Source organism: Larus michahellis, chromosome 9, assembly GCF_964199755.1.
Source record: "Larus michahellis chromosome 9, bLarMic1.1, whole genome shotgun sequence".
NCBI classification, from domain to species: Eukaryota; Metazoa; Chordata; class Aves; order Charadriiformes; family Laridae; genus Larus; species Larus michahellis.
In genome coordinates, this window is record NC_133904.1 from 45,326,557 (window position 1) to 45,352,105 (window position 25,549).

Consider the following 25,549-nt stretch of genomic DNA (forward strand, 5'->3'; position numbering starts at 1 on the left):
CAGCAAAGTGAAGAGAAAACATGAGGAGTTTGGGGTTTGATTCCAAGACAGTTCTGCATAAGTTATTGCTAGCGCCTGGGACAGATGAGCCGAAGGGTACAACAGCTGGATTATGTGATTGCTGGCAGCTTGTCTATTTTTCACGTGCTGTTTAGGCTTTATAATGACATTTTCAGGGCTCAAATGTCGGGACCTGAACAGGCCATCAGAGCCATGAAGCAAACCCCTGTGGCGAGCCGGCCATAAGCTCCCTTGCACAGGGTAAGGGGCAAAGATGAGAATTTCTGCAACAGGCTCTTTTACCCAAATGCTGCGGAGCAGTGGTAATTGTCTGGGAAGCGAGATACATTCCTCTTAGTTTGACATCTTGACGTTTCATTAGGCAAAGCATATGGTGCTGAGGAGTCCTTCGCCAGCAACAGGAGGTGACGGGGAAGGCCAGCGGCAGGGGGGGACAGGGAAGAGCGGAAGGGGAATGTGGGCACTCTCCTGAGCGGTGATTGATTCTGCAGCTCGCCTAAATACCTCTGCTAATTAGCACGCTGAAAGATGAGTGTCTGCAAGAGAGGCTGCAGGCTGGGGGGGGTGAGAGATGGCTGAGGGATGAGGGGGGATGGCAGGGGACGAGCAGCAGTGCGTGCGCTCTGGTCGTGGGGAGAGCATCTCGGGAGCACCCCGGCATGTGCGGGGGGCAAAGCGAAGAGGTTTGAGGCAAGGGAGAACACCTGGGGCAGGGGGGGAATGCCTGTATTGCTTCCCCCTTCAGCAGGGACGCTGGCTGCCTTCGTGTGTTATCTGGGAACGTGCTGACTGCTGGCTGGCTGAAGCTGCTCAACCAGGCTCGTCTCGCGGGAATGAGGTGGCGTTTTCTTTTTTATTTTATTTCAGGAGACTTAAAAGTTCCTTCAGTTGTAGGGAGAAAGCGGCAGATCAGGTTGCTTTTGCAGTGGTTTGTTGGGGGATTTATTGTGGTGTTGTTTTCTGGCTCGGCTAATAAAACACGCTTTAGATTTCAAATGTGATTGCCGCATTCCCACACACCTACAGAGTCATCCAGCATCCATATAAAGTTGTCTCCTTCCCTTGACAACACTCGCTTTTGTTGGCCATGGCCTGGGGAGGGCAGGAGGGTATGGCCAAGGCCAGCTTGTGCCCAGCTGGTCTCTGCTGCCATCCTGGCCCCTTCTGAGGCTCTTTCTGGCTGCTGCAAATGTCACTCAACCACCAGATCCACAATCTGCAGTGCTTTGAGTCGTTCAGCCTTATTCGTGGTGGCTGTTGATCACTGCCAAGACTTGCAAACAGTACAGTGGATGAAAAAGGCCTTTCTGTTTTTTTTGGGGGAGTTCTGGATACATCAGAAGGAAAGCACTGGTCAGAGGAGAGGTCTTTTGGAAAAGACGACTTCGGGAACACCCAGCAAAGAGCCTTTTGAAAAAATAAAGTAATTAGTGAAGCCAACTAAGGAATAGGAAGGTGAAAAGTCTTGTGTGGTCTGCTGAGAGAGACAGTGGAAATGCATTAACTTTTCCTTTACACAAGTTACAGTGACAAATATTAGAAGCAAAAAGTCCATTGCAGTTGGAAAGGACACAGAAAGAACTGAATGGTAGGATCCATGAGGACATGCTTGACAAGCTTGCCAACCATGAAGCTCCCCAAGTGAATTTTGAGCTGACAGAAGAAAGCACATAAGGAACAGAACAGGAGGAGCGAGGCTGTTGAGTCCACACCTTGCTGCCGGGTCTTCATACCTGCTTCTTGAAATCCTAATCTTCATCCAGATTACAAAAGAGACACGTCAGAGCAAATGAGCAATTTGTTCGTGGTGGCCTTTGAGTGTCCAGGAGAAAATCGTTCCAACGACGTGCTTGTAGGCTTGTCTTAAAATCACTTTCTGTCTCTCCATTAACTTCAACGAGTCTTGGTTGAAGTCCTAAAGATTAGGTCATCTTCTCTCTCGTGTAGAACAGGTATGTTCAGTCCAGAGGTGAAGAAGAGATCAGCAAATCAGAAAGAGTGATTTGTTTCCAAGGAAGTTACATTGGCCACACAGTGGTTCTTGGGCTGGCTGAGGGAGCCAAGCTGGGGCCAGGCATAATGCAAGCAGGACGGTCATCATCACCTCTTTGTCAGTAGAATGATTACTACAGGACATTGTGGTCACTATCCATGTACGTGGATTCCGAAAGGATTGGCAGACTCAGAGTAGAAAAGGTCTTTGGTCTCTCAGTCACCTGGACACAGCCTCTGAATCATCAAAGCCATAAACCACCGGCTACTGGGAGACAAGAGCAAGGGGTGGTTTGCACTGAATCCACCCGGGTTTTGTGCTTCTCTATAAGTATCCACTGGCCTCCTCTACCAGAGGTGGAGTCAGCCTGCATAGACCCAATAAACCCGCTGTGATGAACCTGGCCAGAGTATGGAGTGTTGCATCGGCCACGGTTGGGCTGTGAGCCCTTGGGTCCCAACAGTGAATGGTGACTCAACAGCCAGCCCCTCAGGGCTTCGGTGCAAGCAGTCCCCATGGGGCTGCTGGGGACCATGTCCTGCCGATGCTGAGTAGCGAAGAGCTGTTTATCAGGATCAAGCCTGTCCTGATTGTGGGAATTGCTTTTATAGGGTTTTTTCCCCACTGTGGAGTAGGTCCTGGGGCACAGTGGGGCGGATGAGCCCAGTGGAGGCAGGACAGTGGTACCTGGCACTGAAAAACCGCAGAAATAAATATGTGCCGCTGTTCCATTAAGGAGCAGGGAGGTACCACTGAAACACTGCGGGGCTGGGTTCAGAAGGTTTACAGGAAAATCATTGCTTTCCTTTGCTAGCTCGTGCGAGAATAAGGCATAGACTCCCCCAGAGTGTGATCTGCTCTGCAGCGCTGTGACCCCAGTGACCACTGCAAAGGGGTCGCGTGCCTCACCTCCCGGACATTCCCAAACGCTGGGTTCACTGGGATTTAAACCCCTGCTGTGGGTGCTGCAAGGACTCCGGGTCGCTCAGGAGGGTTTTGGCTACCCAGCCCTGCCCCATCAAAGTTACGGCATCTTCCAGCTCTGCTCCTCCGCTTCTTCATTTAATGCCTCTGCCCGTCTCTCGTGGGGATGCCAGCTTTCCTAAACCCTCAAAAAGAAGCAGATGAGGCTGGACGTGGGTCTGAAACTGCGAGGTTCATTTCCTCACCTGGCAGAGCAAAATTCACAGCCGGCGGAGAGTTTCCAGCGCAGCTGACACGGAGCAGCTGTGCAGGAATTTGCTGCTGCTCCATCCCTTGCTGGCGCTGGTGTCCGCCGTTCACAGCACCATCTGCCGCCTGCAGCCACCATCGCTGCAGCCTCGGAGATGCATCCCCTGCCACCTCCAAGCCACCGTGATTCTGCTTTGTTTTCCCCACAGGGGTTTTTAGACCAATTTGTGAAGTGCTTGGTTTTGTCCACCAAATTTTTTTTATGCCAAGTTCAAAACCCAGTCCTTGTGGTTGTTTGTTTTTTTTGGTTTGCTTTTTTTTTGTAGAATCATTTATGGCTTGTCCACTTGAAAGAAATAATCTTTTTTTTTTCTTTCTTTTTTTTTTTCTTCGTTCCTTTTAGCAAACAAAATCTGAGCCCTTTATTTTTTTCAGGGTTTGTTTTACATCTGACTAAACCTCAATATTTTCTGTGAAGAGTAACTTACCTCAGTGTTTTTCCAGCTGGAGGAAAATACCTCAATAGAAGCAATCCGCTGTGCTTCTTGACCCGAGTTTTCCACAAGCCACCTTCAGCCCTAGGTCTGTGCGCTTGCCCTTTGCATCCACCTGTTCCTCCTGTCATGGTTTATTTGTTATTTTGCCAAGCCATCAGAAGCGAGTCCTTTTTTCTACAAATGGTTTCTTCAGAGAAGATTGTATTAGACGTCTCCTGGGAAGCCGCCTGTCCTGGCTCCCCCTCCTCGGCTGCAGGCTTTGCAGTACTTCAGGAAGGAACGCGAGCTTAGAGCTACCTTTTTTAGAGCTTTTTTTAAGGGATCCTTTTATGCCTGGCCCCATGTTCTGCAGCACACTGCTTCTACGATTGTGCCTCTCTCACAAAACCGCTTCCTGACGAGGTATCCCGCTGGGATTTGGTGGATGCGTACAGCTCGCAAGTTGTCCTGCGCTCCCCCAAACCAGCTCCAGGACACGCAGTTGTGCCCCTGCCCACAGCATCCTCTGCAGCGCCAGCAGCGAGGGAAGAGCCGGGGAGGTGGGTTGAGGTGCCCCACATGCACAGGGCTCTGTGGTTCCCTGGTGCAACACCTGCAACTTCATGGCTCTGACTGGCTTTGTTCGGCAAGCCCAGTAGCGCTGTGGCTTCCTGAACAATCTGCCAGCCCTCGGCTCCTTCCAGACCACCGGGAAGAACAGGCCGCGTTGCCTGGAAGCCCCTTCCCTCTGCTTTCCGGCATGGTCCATGAGATGTCCCCTGGCCCCAGGCATTAATGAGCTCTTTGTGCACAGTGCATACGCAAAGAGAAGTCCTGGGCTTTGGCAGATTTTTCTGATCGCACTGAGTGGATAAAGACGAACTCAGTCAACAGGGTTGAGTTTATACAATGGGGAAGGTGGCCAGATCCGTGTCCCTGCTGCTCTCTCCACAGCTGATGGCCGTCTGCCCAGAGACCCAGAGGTTAGTGACCACATTGTGGCCTTTGTCGCGGTTGATGCATGCAGGGCAAGGACGCGGTGGCAGAAGGGCCAGGTGGGAGCCTCCGCAGCCGTGTGTTTCTGATCATGCCCTGTGTTTTGTCTTGTAGGCTAACGATTCATGCAGAGTGCCCCATGCACCTGGAGGACTTCCCAATGGATGTGCATGCTTGCCCGCTGAAATTCGGGAGCTGTAAGTACCCTGCTCAGCCTCTGCAAGGAGGTGGGGACAGAGATAAAGAACAGTCCTTTGTGTGGCTATTGTTTTACACTATTTTAGTAATAGCGTTATTAATTATTGCTGATGATAACGTGACCAAATTTTGCTTCTGGTATGTCGCACATACAATTCCTACCATCATCAGAGGTGGGCAGCAAACAGATCTGTGGTGAATTCGGGCTCACAGGATGGGATAGACACCTATGGTTTTGCTGTAGGTTTATCAGGGAAGCGAGAAGAGCAGCTTCCCGTTGCCCTCCCTGCCTTCGGTGGGCAGTGCTGCCTCTTCAGCGCTGCCTCAGCAGGATCCGCATTGATGGAAAACTCAGAGATGCTTTTCCTTCGGCACAAGGTGACCCTGGGGGGACAGATTTGGGAAGACCGCAGTGGTGTCTGCTGCTAGGTGTCCTGTCCAGCTTCCCCATGTCACTCCTGCCGCTCTGGGGAGAGGCTGAGGTTTCTGGTTGCTCTGGCTCCATGCTCCAATGGAGCTTACAGACCCCTTGCTCCTCTTCTGTCTGTCAGGCAGGCTGCTCTCAAGTAAAAGGCTTGGGAATTCTGGGAATCTCAGTCCCAATGCCCAAGGTTTAGGGAAGATTTGCAGACTGCTGGTGAGTTGAAAGCTGCTCCCAGTCTCCCAGGCTTGCAGCTGCTCATCTGCCTGGGCTTCCCTGTCCCTGCCTAGGAACAAATTTCCTCTTCTCTCCTGTATGCAAGTTAAATTTGTTTTGGTTTCATTCCTAAAATGAGTGGGAAGCACATTCCAAGCCACTGGTTCACCATGACATGGAAATAAGTTTCCAAGTCCCGCTCTGCCTGGCGTCTCCTCCAGGTCCAACAAACCAAGCGCCGCTCTGGGTCTCTGTGTTCGATGGAAGAGTTACCCACCTGCAATTGAAGGACGAGCCCTCACCAGTAATCTCCCTTTTGGACCCTAAGAAAACAGCGAAATCACAACCTTTCTAAACGGATACTTCCTTCACGTAGCCATTTGGGAGTTAACTAAGGAGAAAGCTGAAAAGTTTGACTGGCATCAGAAGAAATCATGTTTATCATGTGCATCTGCTCCTCTGCCTCACGCCAAAATGCATCCATGAAACCGGATTATTCAAAACTACTGAAATGAAGTTATTTCTTAGGCAGCACCTAATTAAATGTAGAACTCATTGCCACAAGACATCACTAAGGCCAGTAAGTAAAATAGCAAGCCTTAGAGGAGGATGAATTATTAATGTTAATTGACCTTGTGAGGAGGGATATAAAATCTCATACCTCCGGCCTAAACTCTGGGATTATTACAAGACTTGCAGGAAGGCAGATTACTCCACATCTAATTGCTTATAATGTTTCTTGGTGAGGAAAAGAGATAAATGTGCATATTTTTGCTGGAACACCCTTTGGGGGTCTTCTGGGTGTTTTTACTGATTTGGCCTCTGAATGATGAGAGTTTTGACACAAGCAGCTCAGAGAGCTGCCCCTGATTAACATTAGTACAGCTCTTCCTAAAGCAGCCGTCCGCGCAGCATCTGAGCTCACCTCTCCTGTGTTGGAGGGGGATTAAACTAGCGTTTGCACCAAAAAGCCATTGACAGCTGGAAGCTGCTCATTTGCAAGAAGCTTGGAGTGGGTCAAAGTTGTAAGTAGAAGGACAATGCCAGGGCCACACATATGCTGTCCAAAAGACATCCAAATTTGCCTCAGTGACCACCTCCCAGTGATCCCCCCCCGAGTCTGAATGGCTCATCAGTGGCCTCCTGTCCCTCTGTCGCCATGGCAGGCACCCAAAGAGGGAAGGCAGAGAGCTTGCAGGAGAAGTAAGGGCATTTCAGGCATTTCAGATAGCTTCAGCTGCCCACCTGCATCATTCCTTGGACCAAGAGCAGTGAAGGTGATGACTTTACCTGTCACCATGTTCCCTAGAAGATGGATGTACGCAGCAGAGGACAACTGTTTCGAAGCCAATCATAGGGCATTCGTACGGCAGCTGTCTCAGACTAGGCTAGCAGGAGATGTTGCTGAAGTTACCAGCTCCACTAAGTGTCAAAGAGCTGACCTTGTTTGGGTTGGAGTAGACCGCATTGCAAGTGAGGCATTGAGCATAACCAAAAAACCTTCATGGCATTTAATGTGTTCCGAGCATCCATGCCATGCCTACATGACACCAGATGTGCTTCTGTCCCAGACAACCGGATATATAGACCGCCATCATTTCAGGGTTGATGGCAATCAAACTGTGGGCAAGTTTCCTTTGTGGACTGAGTGGCTGTGGGTGAACCGTGACCGCTAGAGCAGAAGGTGCTGCCCATCGAGGCGGAAGAGCATTGGCAGAGTTGTACGAAGCTAAGCCTGGAGGAGGATGGAGGTCTTCAGAAGCATGTTGAGAGCTGGAAGGAGGGGTTGGAAGAGCAGAGTGTTGCACATCGGATGAGAGGTGCCAGCCCGCGTCAGAAGTGCTTAGGCAGCACGCCTGCATGCTGAGAAACACTGGCTGATCATCAAAACTGCTCCCCGACTTCGCACAGCACCTGCTTAGAGTTTAACAGGTTTGCCAAAACCTACAGTGCAGGGATAACAGCGGTCATTTTAAAAAGATTAGAGAAATCTGGTTGTTTCAGGACAGAATCTTCCACAAAGTGGGAGCTGAGACATTTCTGTAGTAGACCTGCCCCCTTGCTTGACCTGACCCCAGCCAAAGAATTCCTTAATGTCTTCATAGGAGGAGCTGGTGGTAAAAATTAATTAAAAACTTGGTTTAGTGGACTTTCTTCTTGCCTAACAAACCGGTGCAGAGTGGGTATGGACAGGAAACTTGGGCATTATGGGGAGGAGTAGCTTCTAGCAGTGTCTGGAGAGACTCAGTTTGTAGGTACCATAGGACTGGCAAAGCCAAGAGCATGCGGGAAAGGGAGTGGCTATTAGGACAAGCAGGGGTTTGGTCACAAAGGCTTGTGAAGGTGATGTGTGTGTTAGGGAGAGGTGTTTGTGGACGGGGAGTTGGGCAGGTGAGATAGAGGGGGGAACTTGCAAGCCCCTGGAAGGATGTCCCGGCCCTGAGCCCAGTGCTCCTCCACGCAGCGGCCCAGCGGCACTTGCCTGCTGCGTCTCTTGCGATGCGCGGGCGGGCTTTTCTCAGCGCTGCCCTCCCTCGCTGCCTGGTGGATTGGCCTGGAAGGCTGGCAAACACAGGGTCACGCAGGGAAAAAAGCACCTTGGTGGGAGGGCACACTACCTCCAAAGCCGAGATGCTTGCAGAGGGTTGCTTCCGAGTGAGGGTAAAGATTTTTAACTTTTTCTCCTTAACCTAAAATTCAACGCATTCAGCCTTTCTCGCCAGCTGCTCCCAGCGTGACTCTCCTGGTCCCTGGCATGGCAGGGCTGTGGCCGTCCTGCTGGCCCAGCAGCCTGCTGGTCTGGACGCCTTCCTCTCTCGTCTCTGCTTGGAGCCAGCTCTTGCAGAGTCAGCACGTCAAGGGGACAGCGTGTCTCTCAACGACAGTGCTCTGCCCCCTCTTCCAGCTTCCTTCCCCAGCTCCCTTTTGCTCATTTGATTTAACAGTTGCTGAACTGCCTTGGTCTCTGGCCATGCTTGGCTGTGCTCAGCCATGTGGCTCTGAGGAATGCGCAGCAGAGATTAATTTGTCTACGGGCTAATTTTGGTGTATTTTAGGTCAGGCAGAAGCGTAAACCTCATTCTTCTTTCTCCTCTGCAGATGCCTACACTAAGACGGAGGTGATCTACACCTGGACACTGGGGAAGGATAAATCAGTGGAAGTCGCGAAGGGTGGTTCTCGCCTGAACCAGTATGACCTGCTGGGCCACGTTGTTGGGACAGAGATGGTTCGATCCAGCACAGGTACTTGTGGGACCACGGTGCAATGCGTGGGCTGAGCACGCTGGCAGACGAGAGGGACCCATGGGCTTTGAATGTCACGATTTGGCATAACTATAGAGGCAGTACCTGTGGGCAGTGAGCGTCGCAGTGCTTCCCAAGCCATGTGCTGCTGGGGACATCTGGAGCAGTCAACAAGAGGCAGTAAGGGGTTTAGCTTTTAACGGTTTCCACCGAAAGGGCCTTAATTGCCCACCCCCTCTAGAAAACTGATTTCAAGCATCTAAAAATGATCTGTTGTGTAGAAAATTTGTCCCACCTTGCCCAGCTAGTTCTTGGTACTGTGGGTTTATTTGTCTTGGATCCCTCTCCGGTCCCTCAGGAGAACATTGCGGGCAGGGGAGGCGAACGCAACATAATGTTTAGTGTGATTTTCACTGCATCTGCTTACACAAATATTATCATAGCTAATAGAAGATTATCCCAAACAAATGTTTCCTCTGATTAATGACCAATATTAATCATCTTTCTCTCCCATCTGCTGCTCCTCCCTTCCCCTCTGAATCCAGGTACTGATAGCTTCTGTTATCTCATGTGTGTCTCATCTTTCTTTTTTTCTTTTCCCTTTTTTTTTTTTTTCTTTTTTTCTTCTGTATGCACCAGTAGTTCTCTCATTTGAGGATATTTCCTCTCTGGTGCACTTGATTTTAATAGTGTCTGTCTGTAACAACTCATATCACCTCCCTTGGGGAGATGTGGGGAGTCCAGGGAACTAAATGTCATAATATCTGGCCCATCTCTCTACTTAAGTTGTAGTAAAATGTACAGATGAATAACCTGAAGTGGCAAGAAAGCTGCTAAAGGCTCCTGCGTGTAATGATTTAGCAGAGCCACGCTCACAACAAAAAGGCACAATGATCCAACAAAATATCCAGAGCTTTGAGTGGAGGAATAGGGCATTGAGGGAAAATAGGGACAGCTGTTTCTTTGGTTTACAGCCTAGACCTTTAACGACAGAATTTACCCTGATTATTGAGACAGTTACAGTGAGGAAAGGTGGGATATTTTCAGGATTGTCAGAGAAAATAAAATCCTTTGTCCTGAAATCCTATGGTTAGGGTCTGGATTAGGATTACTGTGAGGATTAAGGGATTTTACCCACAATGTGGCTCCCTGGTCTGGAGCAGAAAAGGGATGGGAGCTGGGTTGGAAGAGACCCCCCCCCCCAGAGCTGTCTTGTGCCTGGGGTGGAACAGGGAAAGCCCTATTGCCTCGTTGTTTATTGGCATTGATTTGCCTTTGTCCCACAACCATTTTGTAGTGAATTAAGGAAGTTTCCAGAGAAGCGTTTTGACAAATGCTGCGTGGAGGTCACCCAGGCTACACTGGGGCGTGCAGTTGTGTGTGCACGTGCAGGACGTGCAAAGTCGGTGCCGGCAGCGCACTGCAGCACCCATCCCTCCATCGCACGGCCGTTGGGGAGGTCTGCCCTACTGCCAGATACCAGGGCATGCCAGCCAGCCACAGTATGACACATACGCTGCAATTTCAGCTAAGAACTTGAAAGTTTGTTCAGGACAGATCTATAGTGGTCTAGAGATGGATTGGTGGTCAGCCAGCCCCATCCTGGAAAGCACTGGCAGCTCAGCATCTCCAACCGGCTGTCTCTGCAGGAGAGTATGTCGTCATGACCACACACTTCCACCTCAAGAGGAAGATCGGGTACTTTGTGATCCAGACCTACCTACCCTGCATTATGACGGTCATCCTGTCCCAGGTCTCCTTCTGGCTTAACAGGGAGTCTGTTCCTGCCCGAACGGTTTTTGGTGAGTCTGCGAGCATGAGGGAATGCTCTCAGGTCGGGGGAGAAAAGCACCGTAAATGATGGGAAATAGATGGAGCATCAGAGCTGGTCTTCTCCAGGCCTTGACCGGCATCAGTGAAGCTGCTGGCCGTTTCCCAGAGTAGTTCTCAGTGTCTTCCCAGTGCCCCTGCTTCCACTGAATCACTGCAAAAATTCTTCTGTCCGTGTTTCTGCTACAAGCCAAGCCATAAATATTAACAGTAATCAAGGTATTGATCATCTAATTATATGCATTTGGCTGTGTCTGCTTATCTATATTGGCTTTTGAGTTGAGGAGAGGATAGGTACATGGGGAAGCATTTAAAGCTCTGCCTTTGAAATTGCTAACGTCCCCCTGGTTAGAGCTCCACATAGCAAGTTCCTGGGCTGAGGCAGTATAACTGCACGGTAAATATATTGTTATTATTTTCTTCACCTGGTTTCAGATCCTCTCTCCAAGGCAAAGGGTCAGGCTGGCACGGCACATGTATTAAGAGCTTTTACAAACATTTAATAACAGAACGGCTTTGTGCTTTCCTGCCAAGACCTTTCGTTCAGGATCTACACGCACACGCTCACAGACCAGGTGTGATGCTGCAGGATTGTATTTCCTGGAAACAACAGTGCCCAGCGGACACCGCTTAACAGAGAGTGTATTGGACAAAAGTCACCACGCAGAGAGGGGATGTAAGGTACCACCTGCTCATGTTTTTGAGCAAGACAGAAAGCAGTGTGGTTTCAAAGATCATGAAGCATTTTCTCTTTAGCAAGAATCATGATAGAAATACTCCCACAAACCCAGCAAGGCTGATGTCCTCCGTTCTGGACCCTTTCCACAGGCCCGGACCTTGTTCCCGTGCTGTGGACTGGAAGGGGATGCAGGGAGGGTCACGGGTGGTTCTGCACCCTCCTAAACGAACTGGAAGGGGATCGTTGTGGGGTTTGTGTTCACTGGGGCTTGTGAAACGTAGGTCGTGAACACGCTTTAAAATTTACAGTCGACCCCAGCTTCTCCCCCGTAGCACCGTGTTACCCTCCCTTCTCCGGTGATGCAGATCCCACAGCGATCCCCAGGGTCGAGTGCAACTGTGGGGAACTGGGCAGTTAGTATGACCAAACTGGTTTGTGCAATCCAGGCTGCAAGAGCTGTGTTGAACAGTGATAACAGTGAAGAAGAGGGAATACAGCCCCTTAGTGGTGTTTTCATCCAGCAGAATGGAAAAGGGGGAGCTCAGACAGAAATCATGTGGAAAATAGGACCATCTCAGGCATAGAGAGAGCCATCGATGAGCTTTCCTCACTCATCTGTAAATCATTTACAAGTAAACCCCACAGAGTGCACACCTGGACCCCATATCTGTCCATGGCCCAGGTGGGCTCTTCCATCTGCATCCGTTCTGGAGTGTCTCTGCGCCCCTGGCACTGGGGACAAGCGATTCTCTGAGGATACTTGATTCCCTCCTATGGTTATCCTGAGATTTGCAATTAGACAAGTTTCCTCGAGTAGCAGCTCAGATTGAGCAGGAAAGGGCTGGCTGAAAAATTAAAACCTACTTTTGTGAAAAATGTCTTTGCTCCCAAATTGCCTTGCTTTCCTATTAAGAAAATAATGAGAACTCCAATTGTTTAAATTGTTTATTCCCTTTTTTTGCCCCTCAGAAAGTATTGTCAACAATATTATTAAAACTCTTCAATTACCAGGAGTATGGCTTAAGGGAAGTGAAAATTAGTCAATATTTTTATAATGCTTTTAATGCATTTTTAATTGAAAAGCACATTATTGGGGGAAATGGATAGCAATGGTTGCTTGCTTTAATGAAAAAAGCTTTAAAAGGCATTTTGCAACAGATCATTTTTTGAAAATAAATCATAGTGACACTCATTCTGGCAGCCTGGGCCACTGATGGGTGCCTGGCCATGCCAGCAGGACCCAGGATCCCAAGTGTCCACCCATGCAGGTCACAAGAAACCATTTCCAAAATGTTGACAGAACCACATTGGATGAGTGGCCGGTTTCTGGTCCTCCATGAAGGTCTCAACCCTCTAGCTGTCCTTTTTACTGTTGTTTTATTATTTTTACTTTATTGCAAAAGCAACCAGAAGCTTCTCCATGGCATATTTTACATGAGGGAGCTGGGTCTATCATCACACAACTTACCCTGCGAGCAGATGAGGAATTGAATGCGGGTGCCTACCTGTGAGCTAGGACTCTTTTATAGTGAGCAGAGATCTAGTCGGTGGAGTTTGGGGAAGATTAATCTCATCCTAATGCAGATGTTTGCCATTGGTTATATGAATTGGAGATATTCAAAACTGAACCAGAGAAGTCCCTGAGCAACCTGAAGTTGGCCCCGATTCAAGCAGGGGTTGGACAAGCTGACTTCACTTTCAACCTGGACTGTTCCATTATTCTATGAATTGCACCATGGATTTGTGCTGGGTAAGACTTCCTTAATTCCAATGGGCCACATGGCTTAGAGGATGGCTCCCAAAGTTACATGATGGAAATGCCAGCTGTGGGGTTTGAGGAGTAATTGGGCGGGTACGAGTGTATGGTCTCACACCGTCGTCGTCTCCTGCTGTGTTTCCACAGGTGTCACCACCGTCCTCACCATGACTACACTAAGCATCAGCGCAAGAAACTCGTTACCTAAAGTGGCGTACGCGACGGCCATGGACTGGTTCATAGCCGTCTGTTATGCCTTTGTGTTTTCTGCGCTGATCGAATTTGCCACCGTCAACTACTTCACCAAGCGCAGCTGGGCTTGGGATGGCAAGAAGGTGCTGGAGGCCCAAGAGATGAAGGTCAGCCCTGTGGCCAAGGCCAGGGAGGAGGGGGTGGTGAAGAAATGCTGCACGAGAGAGCTGCGCTGGGGCCAGGAGTGGGTAACATGCAGCTCCACAGCACTTCGGGAGGCTGGATGCTACTTACTGGGGTCCCCAGCTCAGGTCTCAACTGGAGCAGTTCTTGAGGGTGGAGGGAGGAAGGGCTTGGAGGGCTGGTTGTTGTGCTTAGCTGGAGAAAAACACCCAGGCATGACCATTCACTTTTCCCTCTGTCCTTCTGCACGACCATTTGCCAGTAGAAACGTGAATGTGTGCATGTTTTGGTCTTGTTCCGCTGGTGGTCTCCTCTCTCCTTTCTTCTCCCTCCAACCCGTAAATGCCCCGCTCCATGTTGCTAGCATGGCACGCAAACCCAGATATGCCACGGATGCCAGCATGGCCAAGGCAGATGGTCCCTCTCTGCTGTGTCCCCTGCGGCTGGTATCCCTGACTGTAGGTCTGCCCCGGCATGGGCAAGCATGGTGCAGCGATGGGGAGGTCCACAGCTGCCGGCAGCTCCTGCTTTGTGAGTTCGGGCCAAGAGGGTGGGTGGGAAGCAAGCAATCAGAAACGGCAACTGGCAGTAAATTAGTGCCTGGCATTACCCACGTTTTCCCTTCTCGCTTGGGATCAGCCTCTCCGGCAGCTTCCTTCCTGACAGCCACCGCTACCCCTGCTCGTGTCCCCTCCCTCCCGACTGATTTAATCTCGGTTGCGCGGAGAAATCACTTACTGTAGCCTGCCGCTCCTTGTTTATATTTATTGAATCAATTTGAAAATCAGCTTTGTCCTTGTTCTTGGTTCTGGAGCTTTTATATTTTACTCCTTTGCATTTTAATGTGTTGTTTAAAATTGTTGTGGGTCTATATGCAAATACCTGGCAGAATTGCCGTAACTTTTGGAAAGATAACGGCCAGTCATCTCTCTGGTATGGAGGTCAAAGCAGGAGACCAGAGACCTTATGGAGAACCGCAGCCGTCACTGAGTGTTGAATGCCTCTCTTGTGTTTCTTGGACTCTCTCTATCTGTTTGCTTTTGCAGCTGTGGTCTGAGCAACAGACTCATGGCAGAAAGGCTCCCGAGGAGGCCAGTTGATGGTCTTCCACTTCCATCGTGAACAATAATGCTAATCTGGCCTCCAGAGATGAGAGAAGCCTTTCCTGGGTCATTGGCTTGAGCAAAGGATCAGAACAGGTCCTCAAAGCAACCGTGTCCCTTTCAGGGATGGGCAAATCAGCACAAAGTCAGGATTCACACGGCCTTGGGCAATTATGTGAACTGGGCACAGTGAAAAAAGCAGCAAAGGCTCAAAAGCTTCACTTCGTCATAGAAGCAGCGTGCTCCTTAATTTATTCATTGACCCAGCACTGCAAGACTAACAGTGCTGAAACAATAGGGTCAGAGCACGCAGAGTGTTTGCGCACGTGACAATCAAACAAGAAAACAAAGCAGGACCAGGAATGTTTCACTCTCCTTGTGAGTTTGCTGCAAATTGGTATTAGGCTGGAGAATCAGGAAAGACTCCAAATTTGTGGATGTTTTTTCAAGCCAAGCCTGATCTTTATTTTAGAAGGCTAACCCCTTCCTGGTCCCTGCAGCTCAGAGAGCTCCCTAAAGACTGATGGGCTTTCAGGGAGCTTGGGAATATGATGTGTCACCATATTTGCCTTTTGTCTTTATTCCGTTGAATATTTCCAAGCAGTGAATTTGCTACGCAATGAAGGTGCCTCGTTGGCTCAGTTTCAGCCTTTAATTAGCTCTTCTTGAAACAATTGACAAGGCAGGTGGTTGAAACCACAAAAGAAGCAGGAGGCAGAAGAATAACTATTGGCATTTTAAAGTATTTGTACCAGGAGTGAAACTACCAGTGACAAGCCCAGGCTGAGCCCTGCTCTCTGGAGAGCCTTCCCCCCAGCCAAAAAGAATGCTCTTTATTGATGTGATGGAAAGGATCCTCACTCCAGGTTTGATTGTTTCCTTGCATGAACATGAAAAAAAAAAAAATCAATATGCATCAGCCCTTCCCTCACCTCAAATGTAGGCAGCAGCAATGCTTCCCATCGCATTTGAAAGAAATCACTACCGTGCGAAAGCTGCTGGTTGCTGACAGGCACTCCCAGCGTGTTCACTCTCTCAGGGCTGGTTCCATTCTTTGTTTCTCCCCTTCAGCCAACCCAACGGTTTAGATGGGAAAAGAGCATTTTTTCAGGTAGAATCTAACTTGATGGGCTGATCTTGGTGAATCGCTGATGTCTGCATCATAAATGATCATGATGATGTTCTGGCTATAGCCACAATTGGGTTGTGGTTCTAGCTGGAAGCTGCTCTGCAGTTCTCCTCTAGTGAAAGGCAGGCAGATATCCCCCTAGATGTCACCAAAAACTCCCTTTAGCGTGCACTCTGGTAAGATTTGACTAATGCTCCTCGGACCCAAATTTTTTCCAAGCCTTTCCTGCCTGCCACCAGTAATCACTAATTGTGGATGAAGGATTTCCTCTCTTTTTGTATGGCAGAGTGGCTGCAACCAACCTAGAGGTGCAGATCGAATTGGAGAGAAGTGTCTGGATCCAATATGGAAAACTTGTTAGTAAAGATGATTTTAAAAAAAAAAACATCATCAGGAGGAAGGTGGGAAATGGCTGTAGTTGGGGAGGAGTGAGAGGCCAAAGAGATTGAAAGATGAGTGGTTTCGGTAGCCAGCAAAGCTCCCTGTCTTCAAGATACTCAAAATATCTTGTTAAAAGGATCCACTTCAGGACAGGAAGGGCTGTGTCTGAACAGAGTGAGATCCATTGCATCCCATTCATCCCAACCATAGGGATGGCCACCTCTGGAGCCAACAAGGTCGCTTCCTGAGCGGCTGTTACAGTGAGGATACGGAGAGACGACCATTAATGGTGACTTCGCCACTGGGAAACTCATGAACTCTGCAAGGATGACATTTACCGGGGAGTTACCTGCAAAAAAGTGTTGTCTGTTCCTCAGGATGGAAGGTGTTTTGGAAGACACTTACTTAAACCCACTTCCACCTGCAACACAATGTCTATGCATAAAATCTGACTTAGCTCGTATCTGTGCTTGCATGACATTGCCCTCCAATCCTGAGTGGCAAGAAGACGCAACACAAACAAGCAGCTGCAGTCAGACACATGAGAACAAAGAACACACTTTGTATGGAGGAGGAGTCCTGGATCTTTATCCTTCTCATCCTTAAGACAGGATCCCGTAGTGGTGAGAAGGTTAGGTCCAGGCTCTTTATGTACTTTTCACATGTCTTTACACTTAGAAAAAGGCATCAAAAAGCATCCTGCAATCCCTCTGTTGATATGATCATCATGGTTTTCTGTCTTGTAGTTTGGAAGTGATGGACGTGCTCACCATTCACACTAGGTGCCTTTTCCCCTGACCGGCTAAAGCCCAGCTTTTTGTCCAACCTGCTCTTCACCAACTCTGAAGTTTTCCCCTTGATCCAGGTCACTTAGGAATCATTCCTCTCTCTCCTTTGTTTCTTTCCATTTGTGGCATCTTTGTTTCAATCCCCTCCTTGCCGACAGAGAGGAACTAGAACCAACCTTGGCAGGCCACCATTTTCAACCAGTTTGAAGTCTTACACACTCACAGCGTGGTTCAGACCCATCTCTTTTTTTTTCTGCCTCACTATTGTAAATATGTTTTTGTTGGGACTTTCCCTTGCTCTGCAGCCCATGTGTCCTCCGTCCTACAGCACTTGCAATCCCCTGTAGCTCTCCATAGCACTGCAGGTGATTTATGTTCTCAGCATCTTCACTAGAGTCCATGTATCATTCTTTGACAACATTTCACCCTCTTTCTGTCAACACTGTCTGCGTGGTGTGTTGGGCTGATTATTGACTCCATCCAACTTCTGAGTCTTTACCTGGTGATCCAGGGAGCATAAGACCATTGGGCCCTGTCCCACATAATCTGAATGAAGAGATACTACAAGCAAGATATGGACGTGCTGGAATGTGTCCAGAGAAGGGCCATGAGGATGATCAGAGGGCTGGAGCACCTCTCCTGTGAGGACAGAGTGAGAGAGTTGGGGTTGTTCAGCCTGGAGAAAAGAAGGCTCCGAGGAGACCTTATAGTGGCCTACCAGTATCTTAAGGGGGCCTACAAGAAAGCTGGTGAGGGACTTTTTAGGATGTCGGGTAATGGTAGGACTAGAGGGAATGGATTAAAACTAGAGATGGGTCGATTCAGACTGGATGTTAGGAAGAAGTTCTTCACCATGAGGGTGGTGAGACACTGGAACAGGTTGCCCTGTGGTGGAGAAGTGGTGGAAGCCCCATCCCTGGAAGTTTTTAAGGCCAGGCTGGATGGGGCTCTGAGCAACCTGATCTAGAGGGAGGTGTTTTGTCTTTAAGGTCCCTTCCAACCCTAACAGTTCTACAATTCTATGGGAGGGATGAGTGATGCCAAAGGTTACACCAGCAGCTGACAAGAACCTGGCATTGCCATAGCCTGCTTGTTAATGCAAGATTGCTTTGTTTGGAGCCTTTGGCTCTGCTCAGGGTACAGGCGTCCCAGTGTAAAACACTTTGCTTCTATTCTCTGATAGGATCAAGTCTCTGGCACGCTGCAGAGGGGAACTTTGGCTGGCATGAGGAAGGAGTGACGTTTGCTGGAACAGGAACTGCAGTTGCTGGGCTTTGAATTCTAGGATACAAGTATGTCAGGGACTAGAGCTGCTTGGAGGTCATTAAAGCGACTTTTCTCTAGAATGGCAAGTGGCAGATACCTTGCGTTTCTCAAGTGCTGCAGATATTGATGATGGTGACCTTCAGAGTGGCCTCTCAGAGGGATACTGCGTCCAACCCAAATTTCTAGCCAAGGAGCAGGTGCAGAGAACTAAATTTCCAGCAGATTATAGGCAGAACCAGTAGTTTCCATAATTTAGAGGTTCAGCCATTAGTTTCTCAACAGAGAGGCTTGAAGACAAGAAAATTTAACAAAAACGCTATTATTTTCCAGTATGTGTGTGGTGGAAGAACTTGTCAGACTGCAATATCCAGGGAACATATTTATCTCTAGACTAGCTTTCACAGCTTTTCCCTCAGGAGAGCGGCACAGAGACAGCTTTCTGCAGTGGTTCAGCCTCCCTGTGCCCAAAGAGGGCTATAATTGTAGATGTTTTAAATCGGACAAGTTTTCAAAGAGAATGTGGGGTTTCCTCCTGTTTTTCCACTCTTCTCTTCTGTTTCAGTAGGACTCCTCGCAGATAAAGGTGCAGGGGGAAGGCTGGGGGCTACTTTGCAGCTGACAGCAATGAGCACATTTTTGCTTTGGTTGGTTGTCAAAATCTCGCCTGAAACACTTAGGGGTAAAGCACAGCCCGGTAAACTTCAGGCTGAACGTTTTTTTTCTGACGTCTCAGGAGCAGAGCACACCCAGGGCACGTGCCTCGGCGTAGGCAGCGTGTGCTCTGGGCGCTTCCCAAAGGCTACCCAGGCTCCCAGCTGTGACCAGGGCAGAAGACTCCATAGGCAGCTGGGAAAAGGCTCCCCAGCCTCTACCCTACCTGAACAGCCTGATCTGAGGTCCAGAGAAGCCCAAGTTGATGCCTGGGGGCTCTGGCCCACACTAATAAGAGCAGCAGCTTGCTATCACCACCCACAGCGTCCACATTTACCCGACTTTCCTCCCTTTCAGCCTGCTGGTTTCAGGTGCCTTTGGCCAGGCATCATCTCGGGTCCACTTTCCAAGCTCTGGGGGCAGAAAAGCTAGCCAGGCTGAAAGCGTCCTGTCACTTGTAGTCATCTTATCCCTGTTACAAATCACGTGGCTGATTAAGACTAAAATAATCACAGGGCACTTCAAATTACATTCTGCGAACAACAATCTGTTTTTCATTTCATTACTGATTATTAATTATTGTATTACCTCCTGTAGCTGTGTTAATAAGTAATCATACTTAAGCATATTTAAATGTTTTAAAAGGTGAAACGTCTTTAGTCCTTTATTTGCTTCTTGTCAGCTCTTTAGCAGGAAAAGTTCACCTCCTGTGCAGGGGGTACAAGTTAACATGGCTCTAATGATTGCAGAAATCAGCTGCTCAGTTAATCATTAAAGAACAGAACACTCTCGCCCATAAAAGACTATGAATATGGTCTGATCGGTGGTTTGGTCTGATGGGGAGTCTGAAGACATTTAAACCTCCTTCTAATAGCAAGTTAATTTCTGTAATTGCTGGCATTATTACGAAGCTGCAGGCCTGGTTATGATGTTATTGGAGCGGGGTTTAAAGACGGCACAGAAGCCTGCTTTTAGTGTCCCTCTGAAAAATCACTGTGGAAAATTCATTTCCTAAGGTAACCAGAAATATCCATGGTAATTGTGGATACATTTAAAATGGAAGTACAGCATGAAAGCTAAAGCCCTTGGAGTATCTCTGAAGAGCAGACTGGGCGAATCTGGCCTTTCCAGCTTCCAGTGCTGCCCAGTGATGGTGTCTGCTATCCATTCCCAGGCTAGTGTGGGGAGACGAACAGGTCCTGCTGGCTGCATGCTCTCCCCTTCTCCTGACGGCCACTTTGTACATGTTCCCTCACACGTACGTCCATGACTGTGCCAAGAACCCCTGGGAAATGCCTGGATGAGCCTTACCTTGTGTTGCAGTTGCTTTTGAATAGAAAAGTCACAACTTGTTCTGAGCTTAGATATCAGATTCCCACCATGAGTCATCGCTGGGTCTAGTGCTGCCTCTTGGTGTAATTACAGCGGACACCACATGGAGTACCTGAGCGCTGGGACGTGTAGGGTGCCTGATGTCTGCATATGGATAGATTTCATTCAGTTGGCTTCTCCTGGTAGACCCGGATTGCTTTATACGATATGGTCTACAGTGCAGCTGGCCTCAGGTCCCTGACAGCAACAGAAGATCCCCAGAGTGGGGCCAACACCTGCCATGACTTCCTAGCTCTGTTTTCCTGTCCACTCATCTTCATTAACATCTGAACCGCGTGTCTTCGGCATCTTCCATCATCCTTCAGTACATCATGTCTGACACATAAGTGCCTCTTTTTCCATTTGCTATGCAAGCTCTCCTCCTTTCAACCAAGGACAGCGTGGCTGTCCCTGGAGCCTCGTGGGAGAGATGCACTTATCTCCCTTGATTTGCAGCGACCCGTAGATATGAAGGCAAGAGGAAAGGCTTCCGTCTGCCCTATAGTGCCATGTTGAGGAATCCTGAAATCTGGGGTTAGTGCAAATGCCTCCTATCTATTCTGTTTCTTACCTGGGTCAGTCACGAGGTGCTCGAAAGGGTCCCAGAGGCATTTTGGACATCATGATGTTAAATTGCGAGGTGTTCCTGTGAAGTATTCAGCGGACTGAGGCAGTGGGTGATATGGTCTCGTAGTATGGCGCAAAAACATTGCGATGCTGTCACCCACATTCTTAAAGCCACTGGCTTTCTGCTACAAAAAGAAAAGAACTATAATCCCCTGTGATGTCTCCTCCTCTCACCTGACCCAGGAAGCAGGCCAGCAAAGCAGAAAATCAAGTTCCTCCCCCAGGATGACCACAAAGGGTGTCCTTCTTTTCTAAAGACTACATTCCTGCATCATCTCTCCATGGCTGAACCTCACGTGCAAGAGAGGACACTGCCCAGTTGAGAGAGAAATCAAGGAGTCTGTATAGTTTGAGCCTGCATTCACTTATACTGACCTGGCAATACGCAAGATAGACCTGGCAGCACTCGGCCAGTCAAGGAGTCAGCTGTCTGGGGCAGCTACTGCTCGAGTGCAGCTGCACACACCTTTTTATACCACTGCTGTGATCTAAGGGGCTGCAAGGAGGCTACAAACCCAGCTATGTGGCTTCAGTTGTTTTACTTGCAGCAGGACCTAGCTGCCAGGACCTCTTTGTGCCACGTGCTGCATGCCAGGTTTACACCAAGTAGCTGATCCACCCTAGTCCAGCACGTCCTTATGCTCCAGCAGCCCCTCAAGTGGCAGATGTCATGGGTTCTGGCCATCTTCTCACCACATCTTCCTTCCCGTCCACAATGTCTTCTTCTTGGTCTCTTGCTCCTCACACCCTTTTCCATCTTCTCATCCGGGCAAGCAGGTAAACTCGGAGAGCAAAATGTTCTCCATGCAATTCTACAATTGCTTCATCTCTATTATGTTTTTTTCTTCCACCTTCCCTAGAAAAAAGAGCCAGTGGCACTAGCGAAGAAAACCAACAACACCTACAACATTGTTGGCACCACATATGCCCTCAACATTGCCAAGGACCCTGGCCTGCCCACCATCTCCAAGAGTGCTGCTGCCACTGCTACTGCCACCAACGTACCCCCCAAGATGCCCCGCATAGAGGAGAAGCTCCCAGAGAGTAAGAAGACATACAACAGCGTCAGCAAGGTAGACAAGATGTCCCGCATCGTCTTTCCAGTCCTCTTTGCCATTTTCAACTTAGTCTACTGGGCCACATACGTAAACCGGGAGTCAGCTATCAAGGGAATGATCCCCAAACAATAAAACCGGTCACACAAACCTTCCATCAGTGAGCACCATCCAGGCAGGAATTCTCCAGGGCTTTCTTCTTTCCCGTTTTGTTTGATTATTACTGTTCATTTGATATTACTATTCTTACTATTAGATTGTTATTTTATAATGTAAACAAAACTGTGATTTTAATTTAATCCCGTATATTTTAGTTTTATTTTACTTTGTCTCTGATGATGAAAGGAGAAGAAAAAAAAGAAGGATCATAACAAGTTGTGCCTCTAACATCGTGAGTCTGATGTCCACCATCTGTCCGAGTCACCCTGTGCTTCCATCTCTCCTCCTCCACCTCCTGCCGTTCCCACGGTCTGCATGCTACTGCCATTCCACGCTCCGCTCTGCTGGGGGCTGCTGCTGCAGTCCGCCCCCCTCCTCCTCTTCTGCGATGGGCTGCCCTAGCATGGTGGATGCTCCTGGTGGCCTGGGCTCAAGGATGTGGAGGTCTCCCGAGTCGGTCAGTCAGTCAGTCAGCCAGGCTGCTCTTCAGTGCCTGGCGCTTTGTGCGAGGTGGTGCTCCCCGGGCTGTGGGTGCAGGTGAGCTGGTCCATTGAGGGAGCAGTGTGGCATGGGCCAGCTTGTAGCCCAATGCCTGCTGGGGGCAAACCCACCACTGCTGTGACCAATGGAGCCATTGCAGGGGTGGAACAGGGTGGCAGCTTCTTATGGGTATCTACAGGGCTTCTTCCTCTCTGTCTTCACCAAACCCAGCTACTGGTTTCCTCCACCTCTCCCTAGACAATAACAGGTGAGAAAGGTCTTGTCTGTCTGCCGTCCTGCACTCTTGGGGCAGCTAATGTTAGAAGATGGGGTGGTTCCTACCAGAGAAATAATTTTTCTCAGGGTTAGCCAGGAAGTCAAGACAGGAGCTTTATAATGCCTTGGAGGAGAATAATAGCTGTGGGGCCGCATGCGTTCAGCATCAGGACTGGAAGCCATAGAGTTCGTGTTCAGATGGGTGGTTTATCACTTTCTCTTAGCCCCATCCCCTTACTCTTCTCTGTCCCAGCACCTTCTCCCAGCTCCCCATTCATCTTGCTGGGGCTGCTCAGCAGCCCTCAGTACTATCTCACTGCTGGTGGGTGGGTTTAGGCAGAGAAGCCCCTACCTTTCAGGTGAGCCACACTGATGGGGAGGAGCACAGCCCGGGGAAATCCAGCTCACGGCACATCCCTGCGCTGCTGCACCAGAGCAGCAGGGATGTTGGTGCAGGCTGTTTCCTGTGGGACACACCAGGGGACACTCTGCCACCTGTGGGGATGAGTTGGGGACAGTCAGTCCCCAAGTATCTCCCTCCCCCTGGTGATCAGATGCAGCTGAACATCCTCAGCACCATGGGAGAACAGCAGAAAGGGCTCTTTGAAACAGCAGGGTGATACTGCTGTCCCAGAGAACTATGTAAGCCAGCTGCCATCCCACAAAGCCATTGAGATAAGACCCAACTCTAACTCCTGCATGCTCTTCCAAGGAATGCCCTCCAGTGCCTTGGAGAGAGGCGCTTTCTCCCTTCCTGGCCACCACAGTCAAGGTCCCAACCAGTGGTTATCCCCTTCCCAGCAGCAGCACAAGACAGTGGCACCCAAAGCCATCTGTCCCCACCTCCCTGGTGCCCAGGCCCATGGACACACTGTCCTGCTACAAGGAAGGACATCCTGTGCCTGGTGAGTTCTTGTCCCCAGCCTGTGGGCAGCACTGATCCTGCCAGCAGCCCTGCTCCCAGGGCAGGAGGCACCCCCTCTTTCCTGGGTCTCCCTCTGACCCTCCGGCTGCCCCCATCCCGAGCTGCCCCTGGCACCTTTCGGGTGCATGCAGCCAGGCTGAGGCCCCAGCACCCCCAAGGTGATGTCTTCAGCATCGCTTTGAGCCACTGTGCCATGCTTATCTTCCCCCTGCCTGTGCAGGGACGGGGCTGAGCACAAGGCGCAGGATTTGCCCCACCTGGAATATCCATGGGGACGGCAGGACGGAGCAGTGAAGACCGGGGCATTTAGTCCTGCAGCGTGGGTGGCATTGGTGCATGTCCTGCCCGTCCCTCACCAATCTTGCTGGCTCAACAGCGGTGCAGTCGCTCCCCCTGCCTACAGCTGCGGTGAGGAGAGGAGCTCGGAGATCTTTGGCTCAGCCCCGAGTGCATTCGGTCCACCGGCACATCCACACCAGCAGGCAGCATCGGGCAAGAGGTGGCAACCTCCCCCTGAGCTGATGCTAAGGAAACCAGCTCTCTCCCCATCCTCCCCCCCGCACCCCCCCGGCATCCTCACCCCAAACCGCCCGTGACATTTCTGCAGTGCCTTTCATCCCCGAGGGCTCCCTGCTGGGTGGCGAGGAGGGGAAAGCCCGGGAGCTTTCCCGCTTTGCACCCAGCATCGTGTTGGAGGAGCAGAGGGAGAGTGCACCGTCCCCAGCCCTTCTGCCGGACAGGGAGGGGGGGGACATCCTGGCACTGCTGCTGCCGCCACCCGGCTCCGACAGCCATACCGCCCCAGCGCTGCCCCACCGCGGCACCGTCCCCTCCCCACCGAGACCCCCTGCGCTCCCTCCACGCCAGCACCGTCCCCTCCAGCAGCGAGTGCCATTGCTGCCACCCTTCTGCTCCCCGGGCTTTCCAGCGGGACGTGCTACGCTAACCAGCCGTGAGGCTGTTTGTTTTGGAAACTACTTGGATGTCATTTTCTTAAATAAGCTAGATGAAGTGTATCTCATCAAACATTCATGTCACTATAATACTCAGGCCTAAGTGAATGGAACAGAAACCCTATAAAAAGCAAAACAAACACAATAAAATGGTAACAAAGAGTATATTGTGTTTACTAACGGAATTACATCAAAGGCAAGTTTAAATATGGGATCTGGTGACTTAGCTGACTTGAGCTGGCCCTGGCACGGGGGTGGTGTCCGCTAGCCTGGGCATTCCCCAAAAATCTTCTCTAACCCGAGGGCCACGTCCTACTGTGCGTCGCCTTCCTATGTGTTCCTGTGTCTGTTGGTGCCTGCTTCGTAGAGCTCTCTGTAAATTGTCAGGTCTTGCCATCGGCGTCTCAGCAGCCCGAGCACCCGCGGGCGCTGCCTCTGCTGCCCACGCGGGGCCACGCAGGCTCAGGGCGACAGGGTGATGCTCGAGGTGCTGGGGCTGGACCTCTCTGCGGTGCCGGGCACAGCATCGGGGCAGCCCCCGGGCCTCCTCCCTTCCTGCGGGTGATCCCGTCTCTCTCGCCGAACTGTCGGGGTGAATCTCCCGCCTGTCTCTTCCCCCAGTCCTTCCCTCCCTGGGACGCTGAGACTCTCGTCCCTCCCCCGGACACAGCCCACCGCGCTGGCTTGCCGGTGACATCCGTCTGCTGGCTCATCTTTTGCTCTTCCTGACTCCAAAAATTTTTCTCTCTGCCTGATAAAAGGCTGCCTTCCTGGATCAGCGTTCGCACGCCTTGAAAGCCAAGTCTATTCCTACCAAAGCCTGGCACTGGCTCCGAGTCTTTTTGCCAGCTGGAAGCAGAAATACCGGCATCCTTTGGTTAAAGACAACAAACCAAACAGGATTTGTAGTTTGGCTTCCAAGCGAGGAAGCATTTCGGGAAGATAGTTATAAATAAGTGGTTTAACATCTCCTGCCAGCAGACATCACAGAGAAGATAATGTTCTTTT

General features: G+C 50.0%; 1 protein-coding gene across 5 annotated transcripts in view; it reads left to right on the forward strand.

Moving 5' to 3' along the window:
* LOC141748445 (gamma-aminobutyric acid receptor subunit alpha-3-like) overlaps positions 1-24,698 on the forward strand; it is a 99,013-nt gene extending 74,315 nt beyond the window's left edge. For all 5 annotated transcript variants that reach the window (XM_074600510.1, XM_074600507.1, XM_074600508.1 and 2 more), the window contains exons 6-10: positions 4,774-4,856; positions 8,594-8,737; positions 10,387-10,539; positions 13,150-13,361; positions 21,554-24,698. In XM_074600510.1, coding sequence (XP_074456611.1) covers positions 4,774-4,856; positions 8,594-8,737; positions 10,387-10,539; positions 13,150-13,361; positions 21,554-21,883 — 922 coding nt within the window. In that variant the 3' untranslated portion in view covers positions 21,884-24,698. The remainder of the gene's footprint in view (positions 1-4,773; positions 4,857-8,593; positions 8,738-10,386; positions 10,540-13,149; positions 13,362-21,553) is intronic.
* The last annotated feature ends 851 nt before the right edge of the window (positions 24,699-25,549 follow it).